Genomic DNA, 25,240 nt, shown 5'->3' with positions numbered 1-25,240 from the left:
CAAGAGCACAAATCATCCTGAATACACATTAAAAGACCAGTTTGGCAAGAGCCCTTAGTCTTTATGGTGCCATAAAACTCTTTGTTGTCTTTGCTGAAAGGAAGTAGCATAGTTATCCCTCTGCAAATCTCAATATAGATGCTAAAAGGACACTTAACATCATTTTTATTCATTACTAGGCACAGCCACCATTGCTTTCTCCTCTCACCAACGCCCCCTGGCTGACCCCCTCTTTGCCAAGCCCCCTCCCCACACACCTGGCCAACCCCTCCTTCCTTTACACCCCACCCCTCGCTTTATACCTCTCTCATCCCACTCACTTACCTCACCGCTCACCACAAACCAACCCATTTCCCTCACAGTTTGCTTCACTCCACTGCCATTTCAGAGAGCTGTCCAAAGTGCCTCTCACCCTCCTTTAAGCAGCTTGCCCTCCTTCTTGCTTGCTCATCTGCATGCTACTAAGAAACTGAAATAATTCCAAACATGGATATGGATATGGAAACACCGTTTGCATAGACCTTAAGGAATTCTTTATCAAATTAATGTTTAGGCGGTACGTAACAGCAGGGAGATTAAGTTGAATTTATGCTAACACAAGGGATAAATGTTGAGAGATGTGATGCACATTTCATTGTGCATTTCTATATTTGGGCCTCCCCAAAATCAGAAATAGATGGTGGGGCTGATAATGAATGAAATTTAAAAAATTTCTCATTATGAGCTACCGACAGATCTTTTAATAATTCTGTTAGAATGCATGGATGATGTAATACTTCTGGATGACAGGCAAATGGTTACTGAAAATTTTGATAAGGTTCATGGAGCGGAACATTATCAACTCTAACCTATTAGGGTTAACATACTTCCTTGGTGACCTGGCTGGTTTCTCTTTAGCTTCCACCATTGCTTGGGTGTTGGGTGTTCATATATGGAATCAGGGTGAATTCCTAATGGATATGTATATCATTTAGGTCCCAAGTCCAAACTCATTTGGGGTCTGAGTCCCAACACCTGGCCCACCAGTTATTATTTGCACCTGGCTTCTGACTACATGTGATTGTTCTCTCAGATCTGCTTGGACTGTCTTTCTAGTCTACCACAATTCCATCTTGTCTGGCTTGTCTGACTCTGTTCATCTGACTTGTGTTTCTCAGGATGAATGCCTGACACTGCCATACACTTTTGCTCTGACTATGCCAAACACACAGTCTGTGTTTCCAGTTCCTCCATCATGCAACTGTCCAAGTACCGGTCATAAAATCTCTCTTCCTTCTCTCACAAAGCGCAGTGCCTCTCCCAGTCCTAAAGAATTTGTATTCCCCAAACAAGCTCACTTGATAAAGCAGTGTTATGCATATTCTAAATCAGTATTTTAGGAGGCAAGTTTATTTTGCATTCCACTTATTCACGCTGATCTTTTTCCCAATGTTCCAGCTGCCAAACAACAGCACTAAATTTGAATAGCCTTCCCCTACCGCTCTACCCCTTTGCTTGAAGTGCTGCAACAGAGAGGATTATTCATGTCAAAGCAAAACAAAGAAAAAACTGCTTTCAGTGCCTACAAATATTACTAATTAGTAGTCTGTGCAAAGGCATCTTTGCGATACAGCTGTCTGTTCCCACCTCAGCCTGTCTACTGCTTATCCATGTTGTCTGGTATTATAAAGGCAAGCAGGAGAGGACTGGGGGGTGGGGGGGGTGGGAAAGGCAGCACTATTGGATAGTGGCTTTTCTCCCGTATTAGAAAAAGCTCCACCAGATATACGTTTGCTAAACTCTTTCACTCTAAGCAGTAGTTTTCATTCTTTTCATACACATGATCCAATGTGACCAGCAACCTGAAAAGGGGACTCACTTTTCATTTTTTACCATAAATGAATGTGCATTTCTGATTCTCTCTCTCCCCTACCCCCATTCCCTATGAACCCAAGTTTCTCTCTCTTATTTTTTTGCTTTCCCTTCCTTTCCCCTTCTGTCTGTCTGTCTGTCTGTCTGTCTGTCTCTCTCTGTCTCTCTCTCTCTCTGTCTGTCTCTCTCTCTGTCTCTCTCTCCCCCCTCTCACCATCAAAGGGGCAAGGGAAACTGAATCACCTTGGACTGGCCATGACCCATGTTCGGGTTGTATAAACTGCCTCTTGGAAGACCACTTTGTGGTTCTTTTGAGTATGGAGTATTGTCCTCTGGGACAATGAGGCACAGTTGGGGGTGGGGCCTTTGGGTGTGTTTCCCTGCCTTCGTCCTTTCATGCTGGCAAGATGGTTTGCAGTCCTAGTTCACAGACAAATGTAAACCATCTGTTTGGATTAGTTTGCTTGGCTGAAACCAATCAGGATTGGAAGTTAGAAATCACCATGCAAGAGCCAAAAAAGGCACAAGCCCACAGCTTATTCTCACCATGACGAATTACAGTGGCTCAACATTTCCTTTTCCCAAAAATGCCCCTCAAAGGAAGCTATGTTATGACACATAATCCTTCCACAGAGATAGGAGGGGAAATGGCTTCAGATTTTGTATCTACTGGTTTCTGTATTTTTACTGTTGCTCCGATAATTGCTTTTGTTTCTGGTGTTTTTGAACTGTTTATATTTGTTTCATGGTTCTCTTTCGCAGACTATCTTGAAAATCTAGATTAATAAAATTATGCAAAAACAAACAAACAAGCAGGTCGGGAGCACCACTGCTGCTTTCTGGAACAGGAAAAAGCTTAAAAATAAAAGCAGGGAGGAAAGGTGAAGGTGTCTATTCTGCCTGGCATTTGAAAGGGAAGCCCGTGTACCCAAATATTTGTCCAACTTTCACCGCATCACTCTGCACCCTCAAGCACCTCCTCAAATTCATGACCATAAAACAGGACCTCAAAGGCTTGACGGCACTTTTGGTTCCCATTCTATGTTGAAACGTAGTCTGACGTTATGTCTGAATAGCTCCATAGTTTGAACAGCGTAATGTTTTAAGCCTGGTGATGAAATGCAGGTGAAGCATTATGTTGGCATTTTGCTCTAGACAACTGCCACCATGAATATGGGGTTTACAATGGGGAGGGGGGATATGGTGGTCCCATTCCAAATTTCCCCTCATCTACTCAGTATTAAGCAAGGAGCTTATTATGATCTGAGTGTCAGCAAACCACTGTTCTCTCAGCCTCTGTTATCCACCCCCATCCCAGTTTGTCGAAGAAAGGGATAATAGTGTACAGGAACCTACTGATTTGCATTCATTATCCACATGTGAGATATTTGAAACTACATTGTGATATGCAGGATCTGGGGTTGGGATTGTTGATCATCTTGCTGGGTTCCACACCCAAGCAGAGGGACCACTAGCAACCTCTGAGCATCCCTAAACCTGCTGTTTCTTCCCCTGGTGTCTCTGCCTATTCACCTGCCCAACCCTGAGCAAGTGAGCAGTGGCAAGAGTGGGGAGATGAAGTATCCCTCTCCACTTGCCTTGCTCTCTCCCTCTGCACAGGTGTGCGAACTGGGCACAAGGAGATAGGTACAAGCAAATGGGCAATGGTGGCAGCAGTGAGGAGATGTACCCTCTCAGCATGGAGAAGGTGGGCGCCTTTCCCAAGGGCCCCCTCCTTAAAGCTTCAAGATGTCAAGTTCTGCCCTATTTTCTACACAAATTTCCCCTAATTGCATAATTTAAAGGATGCTAGCATTGCAAAGTTAGCAGGCAAAGAGGAAAGGTCATTCCTAAATAGATAAAAATTACTTGGCAGGAGGTCATTTTAGACCTAGATAAATGTTTTTTAGAAGGACAGATCTGTACTTCAGATAATTTTGGTACCCCCCCTTTCAAGATCCCCAAATTCTGAGCTCATACAAAAATACAGCATTTTTAAAAACTGAGGTTTGGCAAGAAAACCTGTTTTGAATCAGTGAATGAGGGTTACACGCCTTTCTCTGTGTCCAAACCACAGACTTCAAAAGCAAGGCTGCTGTAAAACCTAGCTGTTAGGAGAAGATATGTGCTGCTTCTGACTCAAAGGCAGTCTAAAAGGAACGATTCAGATAATTTATGTCATTCTAAAACAGATGAACCTGGCTTCCTGGCCAATTTTAGCACACACAGACTAATGAAGGATCCTTACACATCTGGCAAAGGTAGGGCAAAGGATCAAAGTCTAATCTCAGCAGGATACCAAGTAGCGAGCTTATTAATGAACCATTGATAATGCAATAATTTGTACTTCTAAATTACCTCAGCGCTCCCTCTCTCGCTCAACAGATACATACGCTTAGCCCAGCAGAAACGGATTCTGCCCAAATCACACTGCAAGATGGTTTACAACCCAGAAAAACTAAACTAGCGAGATCTAGCGAGAAAGTGGAAAGTACCCCTATCTCTGATTAATGGGCTTAGAATTCAGGGAAAGAAAATAATTAAAATGGTTTTTATATACAGTATATATTAAAAAGTTGATGCAAGGCCATACCAGACTTGATCTATAACCAGACCTCTTCTCTTTAGTTCAAAGTGGTAAATTGCAGTCAAGCGAAGCAATTTATCTTGGGGCTACAGCACATGCCAAATTTTCCCCTGTGGGGCACTTAGCAGGTGGGGTGCATGGAGGCAGTTTAGTTCACAAAAGCAGCAGGGGGAGCATTAAAACCTGCCTCTCGAGGTGTTCCAGCCATAATGTAAGTGCCCCATGATTGTATTTGCGAGCCCAGCATGAGGCAGTTGCGGCGCTGCCCTTCTGCGACCCTCCGCATCCCCTCCTCTTCCTCCTCCCTCAGGCCGTCTCCTCAGCCACTGCCTCCAGCTTCCCCGGCAGCGCGGCGGAAGTCTCGCAAGAGAGGGGCTGCCTGCCCACCCGCCGCCACCCGTCTCTTAATGATGTGCCCCTGAGGGGGAAAAGGGAGAGACGGAGATGCGGCAGCTTGTGCGCGTGCTCTCTCTCGTGGCGGAGGACCCCGAGCCGCTGCTTCCCTCCCGAGTGAGGCGAGCATGAAACCCGGGAAATTTAAGGGACATCATCAATAAGGGACAGCAGCGGGACACGGCGCTGGGATAAAGGAGTTTCCCGCCAAATAAGGGACGGTTGACAGCTATGACAGCAGAAAGTTAGTGCTGGATAATCTTTTGTAAGTCTTGAAGAATTTCTTAAAGATAAGCTGAGATAAAGTACTCTAACCTTTGTAATTCTTCTATTACAAATATTTGATTGCATCATTGACTTTTGGAACTGCCTGGAGAGAATCAGTGTGACAAGCAACAGTTTCAAATTGAATCTATTCATTTGGGCATTTTGCAAAAATTGCTCAATTAAGTTTGGTTGGGTTCAAGAATACTGTTTCTTTTAATCTAGTTTACCCCGTGGTCGACAGAAAAAACACACACATCTCATTTAAATTTAGTGTAGTTTCAGAAATCGCAGAGAAGGGTGGCTGGGGAAGGAAAGAGGATGCACAAGTAACTTGCAATTTGCTGTCAATGTTTGATAAGAGTTCTCATCTCTCTGCCACTTCATGCATTACATAATGATTTGATCTTTGCCCACCCCCACCTCCTGTCCAAGTGTTTCCATGAAATATCCAAAGCTTCCCGAAGGAACAAACTCAGGCGAGGAAGCTCTGTACACAGAAAACAGTAACAAAAACAAGAGTACTACGGTGATGAGTGAACGTAATCAATCAGAAATGGTGATTAGCTTGTAAACTGATGAATATCATAGTAACAGGAAATAGCTTAGAAAGTTTTAAATTGTTTCAAGTTCTCATAAGTATATTTAATTTTCCTTTTTTGTGGATAAAAAATGCATCTTGGGGAAGTGATCCATGTCACAATGTCATGTTTCAACACCTACATCTAAACTTTTACATACCAAATAAAAAGCTTTTTCAGTTTGATACTCAAAGAGAAAGTAGCCAAGCCATCTGGATGGATCAAAAATGAACACCAAGACACAAGTGAAAAAGATACGTTGAATGAAGGTGGATACTAATTGGTATGACTGTTCATTCAAATGTGATTGGTTGCTGAAGAATTTCAAATCCAAACTTTTAAATTTACTGGCCAGGCAAAGACTAACTAAAGGGCATGGCAAGCAGAATGCTCAGAATGCCTCAAGCAAGGAAAGGGTTGCAGAAATCAACATCAGAGGACTGTGCAAAGATGCTTAATTGTGCAGAGTATGCATGCACAGAAACGATAAACTAAGGGCTCATCCACATGGGAGTTTAATATGTACCATACTTTTCGCACCATAGGACGCACTTTTTCCGACATAAAAACTAAGGGGAAAAGTCTGTGCATCCTATGGAGCGAATGCAGGGGGGAGGCAGGCAGGAAAAGCCCCCAAGAGCCCCATACAAGCTTTGTACGGCTCTTGCGGGCTTTTCCCCAGGAGGGAGAAGGGACTGACACCGCCAGTCAGTCCCTTCTCCCTCCTGTAGAAAAGCCTTGTGCAACCTCTCCAGCCGGGCGCAGGCTGCGCAAGACTAAAGAGGAAGCCCGGGCAGCGAGCGCGATCCATCCTGTTCACTGCCATGGCTTCCTCTTTAGCCTTGCGCGCCTCTCCAATAATATTTTTTTCCTTGATTTCCCCCTCTAAAAACTAGGTACGTCCTATGGTCCGGTGCGTCCAATAGAGCGAAAAATACGGTATTTGAAGCTAGAGATATCTCAATATTTAGGGTGTTGGCCACATTATATACTTCCCGTTCAACTTGCAACCTGCACTTTTTCCACTGTAAACTAAGATTTTTCTGATCTAGGGAAAAATCTGAAAAGGGAAGTGAATCCAATATAAAATTACTTGCTACTTGACTACAGATGCACTGAAGAACATTGTGTGGTCAGGTCCTGGTGACATTCCTGTGATACCATGTTTTTCTACACTCCCTAATAAACCTGCCTATGGCTATATTTTTTTACTTCCATTTCCTCTGGGAAATGCCTCTCTCCCAACTTTCTTTCTCAAAATGGGATGTTTCCCAGGTATATACATATCCCCTGAATTAAGGGAGAACCATATAGAACTGGCTTGGTACATATTCAGGCATTTACAAAAGAATAGATTCAGCCTATTTGGCAGCAGCACTTTTTAGGACTGCAAAGGTAGCCTTGGACAACGGTCCCTCACACAGCAACATGTTCGGAGAGAACTCTGAGGGGAATACATCTACTAGTTTTTATCTGCACCAACACAAACAGCAACCTTTCAGAAATCTTCTTCCAGCCAAGTGCCACATGACTGACACACACGCCATCTTGCTTCCATACTTTCAAAAACAGTATTGAGACTAAGATCTACCTCCTCTGAATCTCAAGCATGTTTTCCCTATACACTTTGGTTTGACAATTATTCCCACATTTTATGGAATCATGTGAACTATAGTTATTGGGTTGGGGGAGGGGATATCTAGCACAAAAGTTTCATAACACTCATCAAACTATATTTCTCAGAAGAGAGTTATCATTCCCTCTATCTCCGCAGATGCTTATGTAACCAAAATAGCATCACCCACACACAAAGGGTGGTCTCCAGACGACCAGGTTTGCAGAACTGCTCAATGGCAATAAATACTATTGCGGCGGATGGCATTGAAAGGAACATGGCATAATGACAGAGAAGTAATACAAGGTTTTTATGTACAAATGGTCCCACAACACTGAACATACTTTTCTCTACCCACATGAAGAGAAGAAACCACCCTTACTTCAGAGCAACTGGAGAAACAACCCAATTCCAATCAACTGGAACAACTGGTTTCCCCCCCCTTAGGAATGGAAGCTCTTCCAAGCAAAAGAGAAAATAAAGTTCCTACCTCAGGGATACGGACACTATATGGCTGATTGTGAAACCTTGGTGCATTGTCGTTCACATCTCCCACTTGGATATTCACAGACCCCTTGATCACCTGCAAGCCAAACGATTAGAACAGATTTTAGTTATTCATATTGGTGGCATTTCCCCCCTATTGTCATATGATATGCAGAATTGTAAGGCCTTTCAGATATTGCTGTTATTAGCAAGGAAACCCTATAGCCCTTCACTGCAGAGAAGGAGGATTTGGGTATCAATGGGGAAATGGGTGCTGGTTCTAAGCCCATTTCTTCTTCAATTCAAGATCCTTTCAGTGGTCAATTTGAGATGGGCCATATTTTATGGCTGAAATAATTTTTGTGTAGAGGGCTATGATTTGAGCTCAGAGGGCAGGAACTCAGGATTGGGGTTGTGAATTTGGGGTGGGGAATTGGACAATATATACAACCTTCCACTATTTGTATCCCTCTTTGCTCCTGAGCTTGCTGCACACATGTATCCCTATTTGAAGGAGGCAGTTTTGTTTCTACCCCATTTAATTTGAAGAACTCAAGTAAAACAACAACAGAATAACAAAAGTATCATATACAATTAAGTACAGTAAGATCAATGCACGATCGATGAGTCCAATCTAAATTATGAACAGCCAATAATGCTTTTAAAAACAAAAACAAAGATTAGACTAAGCACCGTGAAAACCCAAAATGCTTGCTTTGAAAGGTGTTCCTTATTTCATTAATTGAAAATATTCCTGATGGAAGGAAATACTTTATCCACTTTTCCTGTAGCTATGCTATCAGAAAACAGCTCTCTCTTTAACAAGTGAATAGTCAAAATTGTGAGTCAGAACAGCACGAATGAAGGAATATAAGTCTCACATCTGACTATTTACATATTACCAAAATGCTGAACATTTACAATTTTCTGTAGCATAATGAGACACTTCTGTTTCAACCGTTTTTCTAGCTGCTTCTCTACAAGCATTGTGGGTGGGTTATTGTTTTGTTTTGTGCTTGTTTTTTATTATGTATTTTGTGTTTTTATTTTGTGTTTTTATGCTGTGAACAGCTCTGAGATCTTCGGATGAAGGGAAGTATACAAATGTAATAAATAAAATAAAAATAAGCCTTTTCAGAATTGGCCACAAAAATGGTCTCCCTGAGGTCTTCAAATCTGTCAGTTCTTCCTTCACACTTACACATTTGGGAAAAAACATTCCTGTGGAGAGAAAAAAAATGCACTCCTACGTAGCAAAAAATAAACAAACCCAAAAGTTTAGTCAGATACCGGTGTTATTCTGTTTTCTGAAGTTTACACACTTTTAAGTAAAAAGATGAGGGAACAGATGGGTATTTTTCCACACCATTTCATACATTGCCGTGTACTTCCCTTGCTACATGCATACAGTGCTCCTATATCCCTAAGGAGGGCTCCTTCAGGAACAGGGAGGGACTGCGGCAGCTTTAATCTCCTCCCTACAGAGCACACTATCAAAATCAGCTCTGTGCTTCTCTCCATTTTATATCATGGAACAAATGTCACACTTACCCCTTGGCTGTCGCTGACAGAAAATTCAACTGTGAATTCTGACTTAGTCTGGAACGAGAAGAAAAAGATGTAATTAGAGATGCCACAATGGTAGTCTGTTGATAGAAGGCTTTGGATTTGAGCCGAATATAATTACATGCTTTTGCGACCTGGAAGAAGTTGAAGAAACACCCCGGGAATAACTGTAAAAAAATCATCACAAAACTGCAATACTCATATATAGTCTTCCAAGAATATGGAGGGGGTTGGAGGGAGTGACCTAATGGCAGGCAAGTCTTGATGGAACTTGACTTGCACCCTTCACTGGTAGCAAAGCATTCTAATCCAAGGGTTGGACAGAATATCAATGAAAACCAGAGAGTGCACAGAAGAGAGCGACTCAACTTTCTTAACTGCAGACTCCTCCCACCATCTTTTATATAACAGTTCATATTAGTACTAGTGTTTGCACTGAGAGCTGTGGAAAAAGAAATAGAACAGTATGCATGTTTCATCCAGGAATGTTCCAGCATGCAATAATAAGAATGAGAATTATTATTATTATACCCCAACCACCTGGCTGGGTTTCCCTAGCCACTCTGGAAGAGAAAGAGACAGGACTAGCAGCATTTATCTTAACAGTCGTTCAAATTACATACAAATTTCCTGAGCTTGAATATTAATAGGAAAATATGGTGGCAAAATCAGTGTGCCCCATTGACTCAAAGTTGTATCAAAAGGATGACATGACCCAGAAAATTTGCTAGGATTTCTCCAATTTCACCCAGTGGTTCAGTATACCTCAGTTTAACCAATGGCTGAATTCAGAGGTAATGACAAACGCTCGTTTGTAAGAACAAAATATGTGACCCTTAGGCTCATATTCCTCTTCCTCTTGCCTCTCCTTTGCTACAAGGGAAGAAGAAGAAGAAGAGTTTGGATTTGATATCCCGCCTTTCACTCCCTTTAAGGAGTCTCAAAGTGGCTAACATTCTCCTTTCCCTTCCTCCCCCACAACAAACACTCTGTGAGGTGAGTGGGGCTGAGAGACTTCAAAGAAGTGTGACTGGCCCAAGGTCACCCAGCAGCTGCATGTGGAGGAGCAGAGACGCGAACCCGGTTCCCCAGATTACGAGCCTATCGCCCTTAACCACTACACCACTTTGTGAACTCATAGCTCATGCCCCATGTGCAGGCTTACTTGGGATCTCTTTGGTCATTGTGAGAAAATGTTGGACTTGATGGAGCTTTGGTCTGATTCAGCAGGACTCTTCTTATGTTCACGTTTCATATGTGACAAACCATGGTTTACCACATTCTAACAAAACAGCAAACCACAGTTTCCCCCAAATAAGAAAAAGCTTCTCCCTCCTGCTCACGCAAAGATGAGGGAGAAGTATATGAGCCTGCAGCTCATTCTTGTAACAACAGTCAGCGGCTTGAGTCAACTTAGTCCTATACAGTATGTAGGACTAATAGCTCATTTGAATGGAATTAATTTAATAAGAGTCTGGAATTGCTGTATGTGAACTACTAGATTTCTAACTCAGGCTTTGTGTCAGTCGGTAACTTGAATCTACACTGCCAAGACCTGCACCTCCCCTTTTTTTGCCACAATAACTGTTTATTTTTTGGGGGGAGGGGTGTTAGGACAGTTTACCAAAACATGTGCTGTCCTCCCATGAACACTCGGCTAATGCGATCTGAGAAGGGCCTACATGGAATTTAGCTTCTGCCTCAAGGCAATGCCTGCAGCCAGCCTGTGAAAGCCAAATGCCAAGGATAAAGGAGACGTCATCCATTTGTCTCAGGGAAGAGACACTGTCATTCCTTCCATTATTTCTCTCTCTCACACACACCTTTCTTTCCCCACCCCTCTGCACAGTGTAACAAAGAAGGGGTGAAAATGGTGAAAGATACCCAAAGGGAGAATGTTGTGGAACATGAAAATGACAGGCAAGGATAGAGATTAGTCAAGCGGACAGAGTAGACTTCAGGCAAAACTCTATCCTACAGCATGCACCTTGCTTTTCTAGCTAGCACATCCCCCTCCCACATTTATGTTGTATTGGGGATCCCGTTCATTTGTGCAATCTATTCTGCCCCTCTCAAATTATTCAACTATTTTCTATACACTGCATAATTATCTCCCAGAAAAAGGTATGTGAAGTGTGTAAGACACTTGGAATGCACTATTCCAATGTGGGAAGTTTTTATTTTCTCTTCCTAGCTTTTCAGCTATTTCTTAATATGCATGATTTGTTAATTCTACCTACCTGAACCCAACATTGAAAAAAGGACTGCCATTTTTCCCTGAAGGTGCTTTTGAGTACATGGTGGGCAATTTTTAAATATTACGAATGAGCAGCAATGGCATTCCTTCCTAGAAGTGGCTTGACTTCCTCTTTCAAATACTGCACAGAAATTATGTAGCTTCTGCTCTGTTGGCAACCATGAGGCATGGCGATTAAATTTGGAGAGAAACAGGAAAGAGGCAATTAAGTAATAATCCTCTAAGGACTGAGCAAATATTTAGAGCCAGGTTGCTCAAATATGCAGGTACCCCAGCTCAAATGACAGCATGCAGAACGGAGGCACCCTGAACATACACCCACCTCATTATGTTCTCCCTGACCAATTCTCCCCTCCTTAACTCACTATAAGACTGCCATATCTGTGCCTCTGATTCTCATGGCTTTGCTGTGCTGGTTGTCTTTGCAACCTGAGGCCATGACCTCCAGAAATGGTTGTACAGAGCAGAAAAACAGCCAACAGCAGCAACATATAAGGCCTAGGATGTCGACACTTCCTAGTATTGCTACTTCAATACCATCAGGTCTTTTTTTCCAGCCAGAACGCACAGGAGTGCAGTTCTAGCATCTCTCAGGTGGATGCCATTGTGGCCCGGCACTCCTGTCCACCTGCCAGGATCCAACAGGGAAGAGCTTACTGCCTTGAAAATGGATCCACCCGCTTGGCCAATTGCAAGTGGGCAAGGAGGCAGTTTGTGCATATCCAATTTCTGAATTTCCCTCCTTTCTCTTAGGTTCTTTCCCTAACTCATTCCTGCATCCTTCTCAGGAAGATTGGTGAGCTATAAATTTGAGGGGGAACCCCCCAAACCCTAGAAATTAATAAATGGTAGGATTATAATACCATATAACACCGGTCCTAAAGCATCTACATGGGCTCCCAGTAAGTTTCTGAGCACAATTCAAATTGTTGGTGCTGACTTTTAAAGCCCTAAACGACCTCAGCCCAGTGTACCTGAAGGAGCAGGTCCACCCCCATCATTCAGTCCAGACACTGAGATCCACCTCTGAGGATCTTCTGGCGGTTCCCTCACTGTGACATGTGAGGTTACAGGGAACCAGGCAGATGGCCTCCTCGGCAGTGGCGACCGCCCTGTGGAATGCCCTCCCATCAGATATCAAGGAAATAAAAAACTATCTGATGTTTAGAAGACCTCTGAAGACATGTTTGTTTGTTTGTTTGTTTGTTTGTGTATGTGTGTATCAAATATATTTTCCCTTTACATCACTGAATACAAACATGCTGCAGTCTTGATACACAGTAATATTTAGTGCTAAACAGCACTCATTACCTCTCTATCTAATGGTTGCCTAAGCCACACAACTCCAGTCATGCTTTCCACAGCAAAGAATCGGCTTGCTTCCTCTCCAACAACTCCAAACACAAGAGGGTCATTGTCTAGATCACGGGCAAGCAGCTGTGTCACCGATGAACCTACAAGGACACAAGAGAAACAAAAGCTGGTGAGAAAGGTGTGGTGAGAAAATCTGTAGTCAGAGAACCTGCTCAAGGTGGGCTGTGCCTGCCTCAGATTCTGTCCATGGGAATTTTGAGCAGGGTACTAGCATTATTGAGAACCCCTTGATTCAAATTTTCACCCTATCCCTAGTAATTAACCATTTTCCAGTGTGCTGCTTTTGCACAGTCCTTTCCCCACACTGCTTTTCCAACGGTGATCAATTTTATAACCACCCCCACCTGGAGTTTGCATTTTCCTTGAAAAAAATTGTGACCACAAGACTTTTGGTAGTCTTCAGCCATGGTCTCTGAGCTGGGGGAAGACTGCATTTTACAAGGGTGTCATGCGACACCGTTTCTCAGCTTATTTCCACCCAACAACAGCCTTAAGGCACCAATCAAGAGATTCCGGTACTGTTAAGCTCCCCCTCTGAAGCCCTGTGCTACAAAACCAGCTGAACAGGAGGTGAGTCTTGTAAGCAAAGCAATCTCTAGTGGGACAGCTTCACAAGCATCATTTCACAAATTCTGTCCTTATGTGTACACGTGAATGCAATCAACATGTGCTTGCAAATGTAGTATTTAGGCGCACTCATGAAAGCACAAGGATTTGCTACAAGTCTCTTTCAAACAGAAAATCCAGGTTTACTGCCAATGTAATATATGAAAGCAGCCTTTAATCCTGCACTATAAAACAGATTTTATTTCCTCTTACTGTACCTTGCTGTCACTCTTTTACCTCCAGTATCTATGAAAATAAGCTCTTGTCATCATAAATTTGCTAGACTTGAAAACGCCGCTGGGCATCTTTTTTCTTGCCCTTGGCTAATCATCTAGTTCGCCCCACCCCAGTAAAGCAATTGCTGGATTTTGAAAACTCGCTATCCAGCTTCTAACATTGTTGTTTCCTACTCTATGGAAGATTTTTCAAGCAATTTGGGCTTTCTCCGTGGCAAACTCCTAAAATTTTTTAAAAACTGTTTCCTTTCGTGAAGTTAACCTTGCTCTGCTGAGTCGGCACTTTGTGAAGAAACTGCACTTTTTTGACAGAAAGGAATTGCTACACATGGGAAAGCTAAATTAGCTCAGAAGTGAGGCAGACCCTCCAGCTGAGTCAATCTCAGGAAAGTTGAAAGGCATACATGCATCTTCTTGAGTAAAAAATATATATGGGCAGGCAAGACTTTCGGCAACAGAACACAGAGATAGCATCAGCCTCAGACCAATAGAAACCCCTCCTCCAATTCAGTAGCATTTGCACACTCCACTCACTGGGACCTGTATTTTCATAAAAATAGAAGTTTGGGGTGGAAATTATGTTCAGGCATCTTTTGGGAGGGGGCTGTATCACAACCAAGAATGCATATATGCATATGGTTTTCAGGACCACACTTAAAAACAAGGTAGTGCCAAAATATTGGAAAGCAGCATGAGGTTGCAAGAGTAGGATGCCACAAAAATGGGGGAAAGGGCTGGGATTCCACACTCATGGCATATTAGTTACACATTAAAATGACGGTTTTAGTGCTACATGAATGAGTCTGAAATTTGGGGACTCCCCTCTCCCTTCTCCTTCCCTTAGTGTCACCATGAGGCAATGGGAAGCATTTGCTTCTGTTTTCAACTAACCTCAAATGATCACTATGCCCAAGCAGGGGAAAAAGTGTGAATGGTTTTAACTATGGTTTTCCAAAGAATCCAACTTCAAACTGCAGTTTTCGATCCTGGTTTGTTCAGACAAACCATAGACAAAACTAATTGCAGTTCATCCCAGTTCTAGCATAATATAAAAAGGCAGGAAACTGATGTTTCCAGTCCCCTCCTTGTGACCACAGAGGTGAAGGGAGGCATGGTGGAGAGGGGCAAGTTTGTGCACACTGTTTATAAACTATGGCTTGGCACTGCTTCCAAACACAGTCAATGTGGACTGCCATCCAAATTTATCCCATTCCATCTTAACAACAGAACCTTTTAAATGTGTGTTCTTAAAGTCTGCTGCACTCTTCATGCCTAGACTGCACATATTAGGTCTTTCTCACACAGGTACCGTACTCTAAAAATGTGATACCCATGCTTAGATTTTTGGTGAGCCTAGAGCACTCACATTGGGCAAGGTGGGTGGCTGCAGTTCCACTCTTTTACCAAGTATAGCTGTACTAAGTATCAGAAGCAGCCCACTGTTTTCAGCATTAAATCGCCTGACTCAATTATACTGTGCTTAATTATAACTTGAATCCAGGAGGAAGAATTATGCAGTGCAGCTCAAGTCACAGAAAGGTATTGTATTATTAACACTTTGTTCAGACATTGGATTCCCCCCTCCCCGGGAATTAGAGAACTACTAAGCAGAGAAATGCTGTGGCTATTTGAATTTTCTGGCTTTGATACTGTAGGACCAGGGGAGAGCTGTGTTGTATCAATGAAAGATCTCAGGGGCTCACCTCTCCTTCCAATTAGGGGATGGAGAAATGATTGTGCAAAACCAAGATAGTCTGCCCCCAATCTTTGCCGAAGGGCGATCCCTGGCAAAACCATCAACTTGCAGGATCACACTGGAGGACCATAGGTTAGCCACCCTTTCCCTAACAGCAGCAATAAGGCGCTATAGGAAACATGGGTGTTGCTATCTAATACATATCTCAAGTTCTGGAAGAATCCTCTACACTGTGGAATCTGTGCACAATGGAGATGGGGTTAAGTGTAGACGGTCTTGTGGAACAATTACAGTAAAAACAGAGCACCCTAAGGCTCAGAAACAGAACACCTGTGGATAATAAAAGGATGCCAAGTCTACACCACCATCAGCTGTCACCAAACCTGTAATTCTATCACTTTTTATCCATTCATCAACAATTACCCACTGCCAGAAATCATCATTTTTTTTAGCATTAAAAAGAAACCAGCACAGCACTCAAACATAATTGCAAGTGACTTCTCCCGAAATAATTCATTTGAAAGTGTACTTTTTGTAACTTTAAGACGAGAATGTTGTCTATTTCTTATTTGCGTCAGAAACCACAGGCTTTCGGTTTTTGTTCCTTCTCTTCCCCCAAAGGCAGAAACATATTCTTCACGGCAATAAAAAGGTGTTTGCATCTGATTTCCGATATCCCAGTTGCCGAGATCTTAAAATTCAGGACCAGACACAAGATACAATTATGCCATGAGATTTTGATGAGTCAACTCATTAACATTTGTCCAATTTCAATATCTTCTAAACAGTTATAGGAATAAGGCCAACAAAACATTCAGATAAGTGTGGATGGATATAATCAGATTTGGAATGAAGCGCCACCAAAAGGCTGTGTTTGCCTACAATTTGTCTAATAAATATGTTCCTGTGTGATTTAATTACTGAGAATTAATGTTCCAATTCCCCCAGGTGTTCTCAGTTTCACTAAAAATAGTGCATTTATGAGATCACACAACTATGGAAGAACTACGAGGGAACTTTGCCACAATGAGACCACTGTGATAGACCACTGTGATAGGACATTGGTTTTGTGAATTGAGGTAGCTACTTCCATCCACTAGTGTCCTGGGGCTATGAAGGCAGAGGTATATCAAACCCAGTTCGGATCCTGATCACATGGAAACCTTGAGCAGTATGACAAAAAATCTAGTGCAGTACCTAACTATATAGGCTGTAAGCCTCGGGCAAGACTTTTGCTGTAAGTACACATGGGGTCTCTCTTCCATCATCACTTTGTGTGATTCTTCTGCTCAGAAACAGAAGAGAGCAAAAATAATAAAAAAGGGCCAGATACCAAGCAAGACAACAAAGCATCTGTGGAAAGGAGCAGCAGCACCACAATAGGCCCATAGCTAGGAGCTTAGGATAGGTGGATAAACGATAGAGGCCCCTAAAGACAGGGTTTATGGGGTACGGGGAGGGTTACTTAAAGAAACCACCCAGGGAGAGTTGTTGCTTGTTTACAATGCTGGGAAAGGCCAAGAATGAAGCCAGCACTGGATAGTGTAGAGCAGGATTGAGCAGAACATAAACCATGACCGAATGGTAGACCTCTATAGTGGATAAGTTTTGAATTATGGTGCTGAAGGAAACTCTTGAGAGTCCCATGGACTGCAAGAAGATCAAACCTATCCATTATTAAGGAAATCAGCCCTGAGTGCTCACTGGAAGGACAGATCCTGAAGCTGAGGCTCCAAAACTTTGGCCATCTCATGAGAAGAGAAGACTACCAGCATGAGTTTGACCAAACTGCGGGAGGCAGTGGAAGACAGGAGTGCCTGGCATGCTCTGGTCCATGGGGTCATGAAGAGTCGGACATGACTAAACGACTAAACAACAACATAGTGGATAAGCAAGGATTCTGACTCCCAATTGTAAAGCAGCAGCAGCAACAACAACAACAAAAAAGCTTTGTTTTTCATTCTAAATTAGGCTGCCCAGATGAAGAAAGCATGGAATGGCAGAACAAGTTAAAGGGAGAAATGTCTGCTGTTTACACCTTCACTTGTACCACAGTATTCCAAATGTGAGTTGCAATATAGATTTCCAGGAAAGCATTATGATTTTGACAGTTCTATTTTCAAATTTATTTTCAATATGTTGCGTGTACTAGGAGCTGTAGCCACGAGCATACATGCCTAGGGGAGCTGTAGTCACTCCTGAACTAGATATACTTGTACTGTAGAATACATGTTACCAAAATATATTGCATTGATGTATTTTTTTACATGAAAACACGGCAAACGTTTCAAAATTACACATTAAAAGCGTATTTTGTGAGACAGCTACCCAAAACAAACCCCTGCAATGGAAATGTGGTTATTGCAATTGCGTAGGACTGAAGAATCACAAAGTTTTGCATATGCTTTTCAAACAAATGAAGCTTTCAATAAAGAGATTTACAAAAGAAGAGAAGCAGCAAAAGGCAAACAAAAGACAGCAGGCACTTTGATTTCATTGCTGTCAAAAAGAAAACCTCTTTCTCTCTTCCCTGCAGGCACTCAAAAAGGTGGAGGCGGAATCATGAAGTGCAAAGATGAAATGGCTAAAAATGCATAGCGTGGTTTGCTTATCAAAGCTAGGGAAACCCTGTGGAATTCCAGCCCAAGGTCAAACCATGTGACACACATAAAGCCCCTCCATTGCCAGAGGCCATTTCTCAGCCCAGGGAAAGGCATGAGTGGAGCTGGGTGTGAAAAATGGAAGCTCCCCCCCCCCCACCATACCCATATCCGTGGGATAGAAAGATCAGGGAAGGTTACAACTCATTGGAGACAAATGCTCCAAACATTGCTTGCATCTAACGTGTTGAATTTGATGATTTTCCTATGTGCAGAAATCTTATATACAAAGAGTTGTTGTGATGCTGTTTTCTGTTCTTGGTATTCCTGACTTCAGAAAGGCGCTGAACTACACTTTCAAGACTGAACAAAACAACAACCCATTAACACCCCCTCCCTAATTTAGCTGAGTAAATAAAATAGAGTAAAACAATCTACAACTGAAAAGCATTCTCAAACAGGATGGTTTTCACAAATTTATGGAAGGCCATTAAAGAAGGGACAAGACATAGGCACTTTTGGAACACAACTGACTTTCTCAGTGGATTGAGGAAAGATAGTGAAATATGGAGAAGGAAGCCTTGCAACCATGTTGGCGGAAATATTTTCTGCATGGTTCATAGCCAGGTGCAAAGCAACGCCATAAAGATGAGCAGGAGCAAAATGGCAAAGATGGCAGAAGATCAGGGCAGCAAATGGAGATCGCCCCAACTTTCAACACTTTAAAAAGATGGTGATGTAACTCTAGTAACTGTACATTACTAGAGGGCATCCTGGCCTAAAAAAAGAGAGAACTTCACTGGGATACAGCAATGAAGTTCCCTTAGGAATGTTGGAAGCTACCTGGCTTTGACATTCAACCAGCTTTAGCATTCAAGTTGCCACATTAAATAATGATACATACATACATATATATATAAATCTTATCTGATAATTTCTATTTAAAGGAGGAAGAGAATGGGAATTGAGGGCAGTGACTTAGGGCATATCCACACTACAGGTTAAAATTGTTTTAATAGCTATTCCCTCTTCCCAAGGAATCCTGCTAACAAAATTCTCAGCACTTGACTACATTAAAGTTCCCATGATCCTTTAAGGCAAACCATGGCAGTCAAAACAGAGTGTAAAAGCAAGACCTTTTTGCAATGCTGATTAAGGCCTCAGAACAATTACTTATTACTGTTCCTAAGTGTGCCAAAGACTTCACATGACCGTGTGATTTCCTTGTGGTTGCATCTCTATTTTCTCATCTGAAACATAATGCTATTAATATTGTCCTCCCTCCGTGAGGTATTGTGAAGTTCAATTCATTAATATTTGTCGAGCACATGAGATTGCTGAATGCAAGTTGCTGATTTAGTGATTATTTGGTGATTCATTAAAAGGAGATGAATAACCTCTTGCACGAGCCACACAAAGAATGAATGCTGTATTAAAGCCTTTTGCTTTGCTAAATTAGGGACAGGAAGTGTAGGCTATTTCCTTAACTAGGGTTGCATGAATAAATAGAAAAACAACTAAACATTAATAATGAAATTAAGGGGTTCTTATTCGTCCCTTCATCAAAACCTTGTTACAAAACAAATTCAAAATCATTACCATGCCAGACCTGTATTCTGGAGCTGGCTGCCTCCAGTAATGTGTGAAAAGGGGTGTGTGGCTGAGACAAGGCACAGTCTGATATTAACAGTGTCAGGCTGAGAAAACAAGCAGCCTCAGGTGTGTCTTCCTTGTCAGGGTCTCTGAGGTCAGTAGCTTCAACTGCAGCCTGCCCTTACAACAAGCATTGTTGTACTGTACTGTTCTGTTCTATACAGTAACGAGGAAAAGGCAGAAAGCCGGGCTTCTACAAGGTGTGACCGGAAGGTTTGGTGAATGGTCACAGAAATCGGACAGCGAGAAATATCTAAACATACAATCGGCATCAGAAACCCATGAAATGCTCACAAATGTGTACGGCGATGAAGCTGTAACTTGAAAGACAGTGTATGAGTGGTTTAAGTGTTTCTGTGAAGGGCGGCAAACCTTCGAAGATGACCCTTAGTCTGGCAGACTGCCGATGAGCAGAACAGCTACAAATGTTGACAGAGTTTGTGAGTTATTGATGCGGGGTCAGTGTTTGTCCATCCAAATGATGGCAGAAGAATTGCATATTCCGTGTGAAATCATTACTGAGGTTACCGAGTTGTCTTATCCTCCATATTCTCCTGATCTGGCCCCACCGGATTTCTTTCTCTTTCCAAAACTGAAATCTGCACTGAAAGGACACAGATTTCCCAACATTTCACACATCCAAGCTGCTGTGACGAGGGAACTGAAAGAAGTACAAAAAGAGGACTTCTCCAGAAGTTTCCAGCAGTTCTATGAATGTTGTCAACAGTGCATTGCATCAGAGGGGGCCTACTTTGAAGGTTTGTAAGGCATGTATGTCTGAATATTTCTCGCTGTTCAATTTCTGTGACCATTCACCAAACTTGTCACACCTTGTAGCAATGCTGGGCCCGGACAAACCTGGGGGGTTCATACTGCCTGCCAATCATTAAGTTTGACCATGCACACTCCTATTTCCTTCCACACATGAAGGCTTTATCATATAGGCTTGAGTTGCTCTTCAAATTACCGTATTTTTCGCTCAATAAGACGCACCAGACCACAAGACGCACCTAGTTTTTGGAGGAGGAAAACAAGAAAAAATATATTCTGAATCTCAGAAGCCAGAACAGCAAGAGGGATTGCTGCGCAGTGAAAGCAGCAATCCCTCTTGTTGTTCTGGCTTCTGGGATAGCTGCGCAGCTTGCATTCACTCCATAAGACGTACACACATTTCCCCTTACTTTTTAGGAGGGAAAAAGTGAGTCTTATAGAGCAAAAAATACGGTAGTTAGTCCTTAGTTACTGACCTGTTCAGACAGTATTGTTCAAGGCAGAGCCCCATATAGAAATACAAACCCCTGTCGTGATTGGTTAGTGCTTGTTTGATTCATTAAAATGAGAGAGAGATGCAGATACAGAAAGCTCTTAGATCAGGATGCCCTGCTTTTAACTGTGGATGTGTCTTGGTGGATGGGGGAGTTGTCAATACTCAGAAGAGAGTGTGACATTTTGCATATGTTTCACCTATACCCCAAGTTATTTTTCACATGTCCCAAGTCCTGGTTCCTTTGAGAACCTGTACAAATTATAGTTGAGACCCAATACTTAGTGCCATCTAATCAAAATAAGTATAGCTACACGATGAGTAGCATGGCCACATGGATAAAGTGGGAGAGAGAAACAAGCATCCTTTCTCTCCTGTGCTTGACACTATTGGGAACAAATCACAAAATGTCAACAGAGTCAGTAGAAAGACTGTAAAACATGGACAAATGATCTTCTCACACTGTAAAGTTATAGGCTCCATTTGTTTCCTCTCAGGAGTCAGACAGGGCAGTTAAGGGTCCTGATTTCTTTAGATAATCTCAATTTATCTTGTCTCCTTTTGCTCACTCTGTTTCGATCACAGTTTCTCTCTCTCACACACACATGCATTCTTACATTCTCTGGTACTTGAACTTAGTATGACCTTAGTATATTTGTATGTCACTTCCCCTTCCTAGTCCATTATACATACCTCCTGTCTGATGGCCTTGTTTTCATCCCAAAAGCTGAAATTTCTAACATAGCAAATACCAATTATTACACTGAACTGGGCATATCAGCCTATAAAAGTTGACAAGTTTCTCTCAGCATTCCTCCTGGAAACCTAGTCCTTTCAGAGACCTTTAAAGAAGACATTGATGGATAATGTCTCCATAATCCTTTTCTTCTTTCACACAAATCAGAGAGCAGATAAGAAATCCTTCATCTTACTTGGGGAGGAGGAGGGGGAAATCAAAGAGCCACTGGGGTACTGTTGTTATTCCATTTAAAACTGAGAAACTGAGACCCAGAAATATTGATAAAACCAATATTTATTTGTATAAGATCATTATATCCATCATTTCTCTATAAAACAGCATTTGTGGCATCTAATATTTAAAACTCCCAATTAAAACAGTTTAAAAGTGTGGGGGTGGAAGGAGGGAGGGAGGGAGAGCGAGCAGCAAGGAATCTTTGGTAACTAGTTTTGATGTGCTTAAATGGGTATAATTTGCTCATGGAAATGTGTTCCTGTGAACACCTTTGCTGCCTTTTAAAAAAAGGTAAAGGTGAAAGACCCCTGACAATTAAGTCCAGTCACGAACAACTCTGGGGTTGCGGCATTCATCTCGCTTTACTGCCCATGGGAGCCAACGTTTGTCCACAGACAGTTTTTCTGGGTCATGTGGCCAGCATGACTAAGCCACTTCTGGTGAAACCAGAGCACTGCACAGAAATGCTGTTTACCATCCCGCTGGAGCGGTAGCTATTTATCTACTTGCACTTTGACGTGCTTTCAAACTGCTAGGTTGGCAGGAGCTGGGACCAAGCAATGGGAGCTCACCCCATCATGAGGATTCGAACCACCAACCTTCCGATCAGAAAGCTTAGACCGCAGCGGCACCTGCATCCCTGCTGTTTTACTCTGGACCAAATGAAGTTTTCAGAGACTCTTCAGAAGCAGCCCCATGCTCAACACATTACATTAGTCCAGTCTTGATTTAATTAAGTTATATATCATTGTGGATAGAACTCAAGCATCACAGAGCTGAATCTAGAAACTCAGCTAAACTACAAAGGCTCTTGTGTAGAGTGTGCCAATCTGATCTTTGGTTTATTCCTATAGATCATGGCATCAGTACAGTTGGCAAAACCTGAGCCCCCCCCCATTATGAGCCATCTTTGACCCTGTCACTAACCTTGCTATCTGAAGCAACATCCATATACTCTGTCTCTCTTCACTTCTATGTAATAAATCATTTGTTGTTTATTTCTTGGTGTGTGTAACTTCTTTAGTGGGCACATGGTTAAGGGTAAACATTTATTCATAATGGGTGCACGTACTGAGACCAGCACAAGATTCTTCTCAGGGTTGTGCCCTGAGTACACACGAGTACTGGACTCGCATGCAGGGTTCAGACACGCAGCTCATAACACTTGTTTCATGAATTATGACTCACTTTAGCAAAACATCTTATATCAGAGATGTTTTGGCAGGCTTCAGCAGGTAGTATATTTGCTTTCGTCCACAGCAACAGGCAATTTCAAATGCGGCACATAAAAACTGTGATGGATTAATTTTGCACCCAGTTATGAATTTGAATTTACTTCTCTGTTGTCTCAATACAATGTAAATTGTACCCGCAGACTTCCCACTTACGGCATTCAAAATGCCAGCGTGTCACATCTGGAACAAGTTCACCTACATAAAGACCGGGGACAGCAGGAAACGCAACTTGCCACAATAGCAGCCAGAAAAGAAAGCAGGTGCTTTAATGAAGAGAAAGGTATTTCTCCACTTTCGGCATAAGAACTTATAGTAATAAAAGTGGGGGGGGGGAGAGTAAGGAAACACAAGTTTATAATTGGTGCAGCTATCTTCTCTTACACTTACACATTCCCCAAAAGCAGGAAGGCTCTCCAGCACCCAGTATGGGGTATCAAGGGGCAGCGCGAACCGCCCAGCAGCACATGCGCAGCGGCGCTATGCATGGGGCATGCACAGTGGTGCCAATACTGACGGTGCAGCTTGAGCGCCGTATGGATGGTGGCATGGTCCACCACTTGTGGCAGATTCCTCTGCTTGCGACTGCAGCAGCAGCAGAGGGATACTCCACTTGTGGCTGCAGTGGTGGAATCCTACACACACGGTGGCGGCGGCATGTGGCAGTGGCAGTACACGCCGATGTGCCCAGGGAGCCCCCCATGGGATGCCTTCTTGTCACCCTCCTGAGAGATGGCACCCGGGGCTAGCTGCCCCCTTCCTCTGCCACTGCCCAAGAGTTGTTTAATACTAATATCTATGCTGCCTTTGGGTTACAGTTGATTCTCTTATTTTTATATAGCATTTCCGATTTTCTTTCCAATTCCTTTAACCCAACCTTTGAATTCATTGAATTTGATCCATTCCTCCTTTATTATGTCTCTACAAGTAAAGCCCAGAATTAATTTTCCCATGGTTTTCTGTTCAGTTCCATGTTTTAGTGAAATGTGCATGTTCCATAGTTGGAGATCACCACACCAGATAAGACTCATTGGAAAAAATAAATTTCTCGACAAACAAATGGACTGTGCATGTTTTGGAATACAGAGATTACACTTTAGCATTTCTGCATCCAGTCTTGACCCTTCCTTTGATTTCATTCCATTGGTTTCATCACTTGACATTAATGGCACCCAACACATATGCTTATTGCTTTTTGGTTACTTCCCATTTTAAACAGTTGACCTTTGCTAACATTTAAATAATATTCAGCAAGCTCATTATTAAAGTGTTGCCTGGGATAGTTTCTTTCAAAGCAATTATTTCTTGTTCTTGCATGTTTTTTTGCAAGGTTTTCACAGCTGAGGTACAAGTATGTTGGGGCATTTCACTGGTACAAAAGTGTAAGCTGGTTCTTCTTTACCAAAATCTTCCTCCACCATCAGATTCTGTATTCTAGTACCACATAAACAGCTGTGCACACAAATGAGTGAAGCGAAGTGAAATAGGGACAGGGAAGGCTATACAGAAAAACTGCAAATGAGCAACAACTGCTGAAGTAGGCAAATATCATTTATTAGGGCTGCCATATGTCCAGATTTCTGAAAGATGGCACTTTGTCCTGGATCTTAGACAAGTCTCTCAAAAAAAGCTCAAAAACTTTCGGGGTGTCCTGGTTTTTACTTTTTGAAATATGGCAACACTATACAGTGTATTTATACCCCATCCCATCTGAGTGGCTTCCAACGGACATAAAAACATAATAAAACATCAAACATTAAAAACTTCCTGATACAGGACTGCCTTCAGATGCCTTCTAAAAGTTGTATATTTATCTCCTTGGCATCTGATGAGAGGGTGTTCCACAGGGTGAGCACCACTGCTGAAAAGACCCTCTGCCTGGTTCCCTGTAACTTCACTTCTTGAAGTGAGGGAACCACCAGATGGCCTTCAGAGCTGGACCTCAGTGTCCAGGCAGAACGATGGAGGGTGGAGATGCTCCTTCAGGTATACTGGGCCATGGTTAA

General features: G+C 42.5%; 1 protein-coding gene across 2 annotated transcripts in view; it reads right to left on the bottom strand.

Moving 5' to 3' along the window:
- Positions 1-25,240, bottom strand: part of CDH23 (cadherin related 23) — a 366,100-nt gene that overhangs the window by 288,411 nt on the left and 52,449 nt on the right. For both annotated transcript variants that reach the window (XM_081913082.1, XM_081913083.1), the window contains exons 3-5: positions 12,912-13,054; positions 9,329-9,376; positions 7,782-7,874 (exon numbers count right to left, since the gene is read on the bottom strand). In XM_081913082.1, coding sequence (XP_081769208.1) covers positions 7,782-7,874; positions 9,329-9,376; positions 12,912-13,054 — 284 coding nt within the window. The remainder of the gene's footprint in view (positions 1-7,781; positions 7,875-9,328; positions 9,377-12,911; positions 13,055-25,240) is intronic.

This window comes from Podarcis melisellensis (assembly GCF_964234715.1).
Source record: "Podarcis melisellensis genome assembly, chromosome: 5".
In the NCBI taxonomy this organism is placed as follows: domain Eukaryota; kingdom Metazoa; phylum Chordata; class Lepidosauria; order Squamata; family Lacertidae; genus Podarcis; species Podarcis melisellensis.
Note: the sequence above shows the minus strand (reverse complement) of the source record. Positions and strands in the feature narration are given on the sequence as shown.